The sequence below is a fragment of the Cotesia typhae genome, unplaced genomic scaffold (genome assembly GCF_013202065.1).
Source record: "Cotesia typhae breed Kobodo isofemale line unplaced genomic scaffold, CoteBio_Ctyphae contig_20, whole genome shotgun sequence".
Lineage (NCBI taxonomy): Eukaryota > Metazoa > Arthropoda > Insecta > Hymenoptera > Braconidae > Cotesia > Cotesia typhae.
In genome coordinates, this window is record NW_027423725.1 from 1,708,782 (window position 1) to 1,718,195 (window position 9,414).

The 9,414-nt window shown below is 31.5% G+C and overlaps 1 protein-coding gene across 1 annotated transcript; it reads left to right on the forward strand.

Moving 5' to 3' along the window:
- Positions 1 to 443: 443 nt before the first annotated feature.
- LOC141538261 (WD repeat-containing protein 70-like) lies at positions 444 to 9,414 on the forward strand. The gene is made up of 4 exons (XM_074259639.1): positions 444 to 573; positions 1,566 to 3,462; positions 6,374 to 6,580; positions 7,619 to 9,414. Exons 2-4 carry the CDS (start codon positions 1,575 to 1,577, stop codon positions 8,929 to 8,931), a joined length of 3,408 nt encoding a protein of 1,135 aa, XP_074115740.1. The 5' UTR covers positions 444 to 573; positions 1,566 to 1,574; the 3' UTR covers positions 8,932 to 9,414.

Sequence of the window (9,414 nt, forward strand, 5' to 3'; positions counted from 1 at the left end):
CTCTGTCGGTAACTTACCGCTTATCAATCAAATTTACACCTTTATGTTCTTCAGTTATTTATATATACCCTGATAGCCACCTTACCTATAACTTACTGTCAATCTACGTCCGCAATTTGAAGCAAACTTGACGGAAAGAGTTGGCAAAGCGAGCGATTACCTATTAGTTACCTATAACTTACTCTGCAAATAGACGTCAAAACTTGCTATACAAGTATTTCCTTCAAATTGTAGTAAAGTTGAAAGGAAATTTAACTACAAGTTTGATTGTTAACTTGTATTCAAGTTGCGGCCGTAGATTTCCGTCAATTTGCTTACAAGTGTTGTTGAAAGAAGAATTACCGCCCACTTGATGTATAAATTAACCGTAACTGCTGGAAGTCAACACTTACTGAGAAAGCGCTGGCTATCAGGGTATATTATAAATTATCCTGTATAACTCCTGTAACCTATGAATCCTATGAAACGTAATCAAACGTAATGTAAACACATAAACATTGGATGATAGAAACTATCACACATGTGTGTTAAGATAAATTATAAGTTTTTTAATATATTTTTGTGATATCAAACGTAAGTAAAATTAAAGTTTTTTTTTTTTGGATATTTCATGAATTTGATATTACAATTTTATTTATAAAAGAAATACATAATTTTAATTAATTTTAACGTGTATTGTTAGCAATAGTTTGCACTAAAATGATTATTTAATTGAAAAACTAAAAATTGTATTAACTTTGAATTATAATTAAATAAAAATGCGATTATGTTAAAAATTAATGTATATAATTAAGAGACTAAGAAAAAAATTTTTTTTTAAGACGAGCATATATGTTATTATTTTTAAAGGATAATTTTTATTGTTCAATTTAGTATCATCAGAAAATCACATAGTTTAAAATTTTTTAAATCATTAAAATTTTTTTGGAATTTTATAACAATTAAATTATTAAAAAATAACTTACTTAAAAAGTTTCACATGTGATAATTAATAAAAATTATGACATTAAAGTTAGCAGTCACTAGAGAATTTTTTAATTTTATTTAACAAAAAAATTAGTTCCAAAAAATGATTTTTTAAAAATTGGATTTTTAATTTTTTAAAATTTCTAAATGTCAATTTTTTTTCCTAATTTTTTTTGCCATAATTTATTTGTTAAAATAATTCTAAAAATTTTTAAATATCTACTAAATTTATTTTCATATAAAAATTACAAGTAAAAATTTTTAGAAGCATTTTTTTATTGTAATTAATTTGTTAAAAAAATTTTTTAAATTGACAGCTGACCGCTAACTTCAGTATTGACTGCAGCTTAATAGTACCAATTAAAATATTATGAAAAAAAAAATTTTTTTAATATTTTTCTCTGTCATAATTGATTTGATATAAAAATTTCAAAATTTGTCAAATCTCCGCTGATAGTATCATAAAAAATTTAATATTTTTAGGATTGAAGTTTCAAGTGTTGTAAATTTTCTTTTTAAATAAAAATTTAATCTTAATTTTCATCCACTCAAAATGTTTCATTATAACATCAAATATTAATTTCTTAAAAATATTTCAGATAAAAAAAATGAAGAAAATAACTTTCGGAAAAATAACTCTCGCCAAAAGTTCCCTAGCTAAGGAGCCTCCAGAATTATCATCATCATCATCATCAGGTTTCGGAAGCTTCGGCAAGCAAGAGTCGAAAGTAACAGAAATGACAGAAATCCGGCCGGAAGATGACGCAGAAAATGAAGAGCTGCAGAAAGTAATGGGCATGAGCGGGTTCGGAAAGAAAGCTAAAACCTTTGACGTCCAAGAAATGATGGAGAACATAACGAAGACACTATCAAAGGCTCCTAAACCTGTTGAAAAGCCCTTAGAATCTTCAGATGACGAAGAAGTAATCGGACCTTTGCCTCCTCCAGAGCCTGCTAAGCCATCGACATCCATAAAAAATTCTTTAGCCAAGGATTCTTCAGACTCTGAAGACTACAGCTCAGACTCCGAGGACGAGGGATCACTCGCTGACAAAATCCCTTGCAGCCACGAAGTATCCATGACCCACGGAGTAAAAGCTATCACCGCAATAGCAGCAGATCCATCCGGAGCCCGGCTGGCATCTGGGTCAGTGGACTACGACGTAAGTTTCTGGGACTTCTCCGGTATGGACTCGTCACTCCGGAGCTTCCGAACCCTCCAGCCTTTTGAGAATCACCCAATCAAGTGTCTTCAGTACTCGATGACCGGAGATGTAATCCTAGTTGTCTCTGGAGCCGCTCAAGCGAAGGTTCTTGACCGCGACGGGTTCGAAAAATGCGAAACTGTGAAAGGGGACCAGTATATAACAGACATGGCGCGGACTAAAGGTCACACAGCAGGTCTAAATTGCGGAGCTTGGCACCCGACCACGAAAGAAGAATACCTGACCTGCTCCGAGGATGGAACTTGTAGAATCTGGATCCTCTATCGTTCCCGCGACCACAAAGATTTGATAAAATGTCGAGCCTCCAATGGTGTAAAAACAATTCCCACAACTTGCAGTTATAGTCGAGACGGCAGCGTCGTCGCTGGCGGGTGCATTGACGGTTCTATCCAGATGTGGGACTGCAGAAAAACTTTCATCAAACCGTCACTGCTTCTGCGCAATGCTCATCAAAGTGGCTCAGAAATCTCCAGTCTGAGTTTCTCTTACATCGGAAATCACCTCGCAACGCGCTCTTGCGATGACTCGCTCAAGCTGTGGGACCTGAGGACGTTCAAGGAACCGATCTTCCAAGTGAAGAACTTGTTCTCAAGGTACGACACCACGGACTGCATGTTCAGCCCCGACGACTCGATGATCATCACTGGGGAGTCTCTAGCTAGAGGCCAGACTCACGGCAGGGTCTTGTTTTACGATGCCAAGACCTTTGATCTGGTTAATGAGATCAAGGTCACTGATTCTCATGTGATTAAGACACTCTGGCACCCCAAGTTGAATCAAATCTTCGTTGGCTGCGGGAACGGAATCGTTAAGACTTACTACGACGCCAAGAAGAGCATGAGGGGCGCGAAGCTATGTGTCGTTAAGACTAAGCACAAGAAGAACCACATTGAGATGATGTCCACCCAGCAGATCATCACTCCTCATGCTCTTCCGCTTTTCAGGCAAGATAGGCCCAAGTCTGTCAGGAAGCAAATGGAGAAAGACAGGATGGACCCTGTCAAGTCCAGGAGACCTGATCTGCCCATCACTTCTGGCCAAGGTGGAAGGGTTGCTTCTTCCGGAGCTACTTTGAGCTCTCATGTTATCAGGAGTATTGGGCTGAGGAAGAAGGTTGAGGATGATCAGGATCCCCGGGAAGCTATTTTGAAGTATGCCAAGGAAGCTGAGGAAAATCCGTATTGGATTGCGCCGGCTTATAAGAAGACTCAGCCGGTTACTATCTTTGCTGAGACAGAGACTGATGAACCTCCTAATAAGAAAAGTAAAAGCTAAGGTTCAGGTGTGGAAAATTTTTTAGTTAATTTAAAAATTTTAGCAATGTCATTGTGGTTTTTGGAAGTAAAATTAATAAGTTTGTTTTTTAAAAAATTAAAAAATTTTTTGATATTGAAATTAGCAGACACTTTTTTTATTATTAATAAATTAACTTGAAAATTATTTTTAAAAAATTACATTTGTAATTTTTAGAGCTTCTAAAGATTACATTTTTTAAATCAATTATTGTTAGTATAATTTATCTATTAAAAAAATTATAGGAATTATGAGATGTCTATTAATTCCAGTATCATCTGATTTTATTGAATATTAATTTGTTATAATTGTAATTTTTTAATTTCACGGTTAATGATAAAAAATATAAAAAAAAAAAAAAAAAAATGTTTCGATTTTTTCTGCAAAAAAAAAGTGACCGTGAAAATAAAAAATTATCTAACAGAATTTATGAAACATTTGGATAAGGTACATCATTTTTATCAGATTCTTATGAAAGTTATACGTATTTCTAAGAAAATTTTTGAGGTCAAGTTTGAAAAAGAGCAAAATCCATTGATTAGAAATTACAATAATTTAAAAATTGAAAAATTCTAAAAAAGCACATTTTTGGAAGTTATTTTTTAAATAATTTTTAAATCTAATAATTTATTGAATTTTATGACACTCGAAAATTTTTTAATTTTTCTTATTTGGCTTCTAAATTTTGAATTTTTTAAATAAATTTTTCAGTCAAAAAATTTTTTTAAAATATTAGATGTTTCTCAATTTTAATATTAATTAGTTTTTTTAACTTTTACGTCAAAGTTCCATTAAGTAGGCTTCAATTTTTATGTCATTTCATCCTAGACTGATAATTACTTACTCATCTATGAGTATTTGATTGAAATTTCTATTTTAATTATTTATTTTTGGTTTCAATGATTTTTTTTTAAAGATAAAACAAATTTAGTTTCCTATTTCTTCAATTAATTATATTGCTAAAATTTTAGAATTAATTAACAAACAATTTTCTAATATTTCCTGTTGTAATACGACTTAAGAAAATTGTTATTATTTTAAGTTTTATACTTAATAATTAGAACAATAAATGTACATAAAATGAAATTAATTAAATCTAGCTTATCAATTAATTTAAATAGACGATAAAAAATTAAATTTTTTATTTTTAGACTGCCAATATTTCAACAGATTTTAGTCGTCAGTCCATTAAGGCTCTGAAAATTCATTGACTAGAGAATTGATGAAAATATAAGTAAAACATGTTTTAGGAAAACAATTTTTGTTTTGAGTGAAAAATGAGTTGTCTAAACAGTTTGAATAATTATCAAGTTAGTTTCTAGGTATACTCAAAATAAATCCAATATCTGGTGGCTAAAAATAAAGATATTTGAATATGAAAGGGTTGTAAGGGCTAAAAATACTGAATGGGAAAAACATATGGCGCTTTGTTATTTTTAGTTTTCACGCATTTAATTTTTTTTTTGTATTTTTATTTATATTTATAAAAGTGTTTAATTTTTTATAATCAATATAAATTAAAAAAAAAAAAAATCAATTATAAAAGTGATGATTTTTTGTAAAAATAAAAAATTCAATAATTTATTATTAAAATTTATGTAAAATACTTATAAAATTTTTTTTTATAAATAAGTTACATAAAAAGAATAAATCTTAATAATTGCTCATGTAAATAGTTGGAAAAATTATAATAAATTTTTTTAATAAGTTATTTAATAAAAATTACAGTTTTCTTTTTAAAGAAAAAATTTTTAATAATTACAATTTATTTATTAAAATTATTTTTAATGTGTAAAATGATTTTTTCAATAATTTTAATTTCATAATTTTGTTAAAAACTCATAAAAATTATTGTAATCAAAACAAAATTGCATCTATAATTTTTTAGAGTTTCTAAAGATAGAATTTTTAAATAACACTGAAGTTGACAGAAATTAAAAATTTTTTTGGAATTTTATAGCAATTAAATTATTAAAAAAAAAAATTTAATTAAAAAGTTTCACATTTGAAAATTAATAAAAACTATGACATTAAAGTTAGCAATCACTAGAGAATTTTTAAATTTTATTTAACAAAAAAATTAGTTCTAAAAAATGATTTAAAAAAATTGGATATTTAATTTTTAAATTTCATCTTTTTTTTGCCATAATTTATTTGTTAAAAAAAATTCTAAAAATTATTAAATATCTACTAAATTTATAGAAGAAATTCAAATCTTGCGGGTAAAAAAAGAAAAAATATTGATTTTTAAAAAAGCAGCTGCGCTCCCGCTCTGTACAAATGAAATCGCCCCCTACAACGTATTCTTCTCATTTACCTAAAAAAAGAAACAAGCTGACAAGCGCGATTAACGACAGCGACACATACGAATAAGTCGGGAGAGTATCCGTACAACTAACTGTGATTTGTGTGTTACACATTAAAGAAAAAAAACATAAAACTACCTCCTAGTCAACAAAAAGATAAAACTCTCCAACATAATATCCTCGACGGCTTCCAGATTAAACTTTAAAAGCTGGTGTGTGAAGGTAAAAGGTGCAGTGTTTACTCCAGTGACTCAATCCACTATCAAGAAAAAATTTCTAATTTTATCTGGTCATTAGCCGTCATTAAAAAATCGTTTCATACATTAACAAAAAAAAAAAAAAAAAAACGCAACGCAGCATTTAAATGTCCATTTAAAAAAAAACTCCTCACCTGACACATCTGCTAAATTTAAAATAAAAATCTAAATAAATTTTTTTTAATGCTTAAATTTGATTTGTAAGTGATTTTACTACCAAATAAAATTATTCTTTCAGATAGTACATATATTGTTGCGACAAAACGTTTGCTTTGACGTTAATAAAAAAGTGTAATGACTTTGAGGTTAAGTTTTTAAAAAATTTTAACAATAATGTATCACCACGAGTACGAGAAGCGTTTGTTGAAGCCAACGGACATCAGCAATCACCAGAACACCAACGTGATCAACAACGCTCAGAAGAAGCCCTCGATCATTACCTCCAACAGCATTAACATGTCCCCGTCCTCGACTTATATTTCGCCGTCAAAGTCCACCACCAGCTATGATCGTTTCATTCCAATGCGTTCAGGTAATTGGAGTTTCTTAATAAATTTATAAATTTTATTTCTTCCAAAAGTTGCAGAAATAATATACTATTTTTTATAAAAAAGTTTTTAAAATTTTTATAAGAATTTTTAAATAATTATTCGTTTAAAAAAAATTAAGAAATTATCAGAGATTAACTTTTTAAAATTTTTATTCATTAATATACAATGCAGTAATGTAAATGTAACTTTTTAAATAAATAATGATACTGAAATTAGCATCTGATGATTTTTAGGACTTTTTAGCAGACAAATTATAATTAAAAAAAATAATTCGTAATATGGAAATTTAAAAAAAGGCTAATTAAAATTTTTTTATATGTTTTCTTAGTACTAATTTATTTTTTAAATAAAATAAAAAAGCTCACATTTTATTTTGCCCCTTTTTCAGGGATGTGTATTAAATCGATTTTTGAAAACTAAATAATCATGCTGATTTACCACAGTTTTTAAATTATTTCTCTAATACGATACATTGATATTTTATGAGGGTAATTAGGTCGTCGGTTATTTAGTAATAAGTTATTGTGTCGCAATAATATTATTTTTAATTTTTTGTCATGTTACGCTGATTTAAATTTTCGTCGGGTTGAAAAAGGTAATTGTTTAGTTTCATGGTAGGATATTTTTTTTCGTAAAAAAAAAAATCAAAAAATTAATATCTAATAAATAGAAATTAAAAAAAAATTATGCAATTTTTCAAAGAAAAATTTAAATATCATTTTTAGGCTCTAAAATATTTTAGACCGTGAAACTACACAATAACCTCGAAAAAAAATGTAATTATGAAATATTAAAAATCACAATTCTGTAATTGTAAAAATTAATTTTTATTTTTAAAAATTGAAATAATTATTCAAAACTTGATAAAAAAGATTCGAATATAAAAATGATTTTTTTACTAATAAAAATTGAAACTTATAAAATAATAATTCAAAACAGCAAAAATATTTCATACTAAAAATCTATAAACTATTAACTATCTAAAAACTACATTACTAATTAAATCTTCCACCTCGCAGGTAACAACTGGCACACGACTTTCTCAATGATAACCGAGTCCTCCCGAAACAGCTTGATCAACAAGAAAAGTACGCGAGAAAACGGGGAAGGAAACCGTGATGGCATAGCGTACTCATCCCTTTTAAAGAACGAGCTCCTTGGAGCGAGTATCGAAGATGTCAAAAACCAAACAGAGGAGCGAGGAAACTACTCCTCCTCAATCCTCCAAGGGAAGAACCTGTTCAAGTACTCAACGCCTACAAAAGAACGTACCCTGGACAGCAGTTCACCGTACTCACTTTCCCCCTTGAGCGCAAAGAGCCAAAAATTGCTCCGGTCCCCCCGCAAGACCACGAGAAAAATCTCCCGAATCCCCTTCAAGGTTCTTGACGCCCCGGAGCTACAGGACGACTTCTACCTGAACCTGGTCGACTGGTCCTCGCAAAACGTGCTAAGCGTCGGTCTAGGAAGTTGCGTTTACCTCTGGTCAGCCTGCACCAGCCAAGTGACCCGGCTCTGCGACCTGTCCGGAGATGGCAACAGCGTCACGTCAGTCGCCTGGAACGAAAGAGGAAACTTAGTGGCAGTAGGGACCAACAGCGGGTACATCCAGGTCTGGGACGTCGCAGTCAACAAGCAGGTAGCCAAACTCCAAGGACACAGCGCTCGGGTGGGAGCTCTGGCCTGGAATGGTGAAATTCTCTCTTCTGGAAGTCGCGATAGGTTAATTTTGCAGCGAGACGTCAGGACTCCTTGTGTCGTAAGCGAGCGAAGACTGGGAGCTCATCGTCAGGAGGTCTGTGGCCTGAAGTGGTCCCCAGACAACCAGTACTTGGCCTCCGGGGGCAACGACAACAGACTCTACGTCTGGAATCTTCATTCTTTGACTCCGGTTCAGACTTACACGGAACACCTGGCCGCGGTGAAGGCCATCGCCTGGTCTCCGCACCATCACGGGCTCCTGGCCTCCGGGGGAGGAACTGCTGACAGATGCATCAGGTTCTGGAACACCTTGACTGGCCAGCCCATGCAGTGTGTGGACACTGGCAGCCAGGTCTGCAATCTAGCCTGGAGCAAGCACAGTTCTGAGCTCGTCAGCACTCACGGGTACTCCCAGAATCAGATACTCGTGTGGAAGTACCCCAGCTTGACTCAAGTCGCCAAACTCACTGGACACTCATACCGCGTGCTTTACTTGGCGATGAGTCCTGATGGAGAAGCTATTGTTACTGGAGCTGGAGACGAAACTCTCAGATTCTGGAATGTCTTCAGCAAAGCTAGAAGTCAAAAAGAAAATAAGTCGGGGCTTAATTTATTTACTAGTATCCGATAGATATTTTTGTATTTTTTTTTCTTTTTTCGTTTGTATATATTTATTAATATATAATATTTTATTGTTAAGGGGTTGTTTTTTCTTTGGTGTAAGCGCGAGATTTTTATTTTACACTGCAATCTTTCTTTTTTTTTTTTTTTTTTTTTTTTTTTTTTGTGAGTGCTGTTGAGCCTGCAATCTGAGTGTTTGTGCAATAAGTAAGTTTTTTAAGCTTTTGCTGATTGGTTTGGGTGAGAATTCGTGACTAGTTTTTTTTTTTGTGGAAATATTTCGTGAAATAATATCCTGTTTACTTTTTTTTTTTTTATAATAGGTATTATTTCATTTGAAATTCTTGTACGAAAAAATTTGCTGGAAAATTACTTATTAATTTAACAATTAATACTGAAATTATTTTTTTTTTTTTGGAAAAAGATATATAAATTGTAATTTTTTCTATTTGATTTATTTAATCAACTTGTACTAAAAGTATGTAATTTTCAC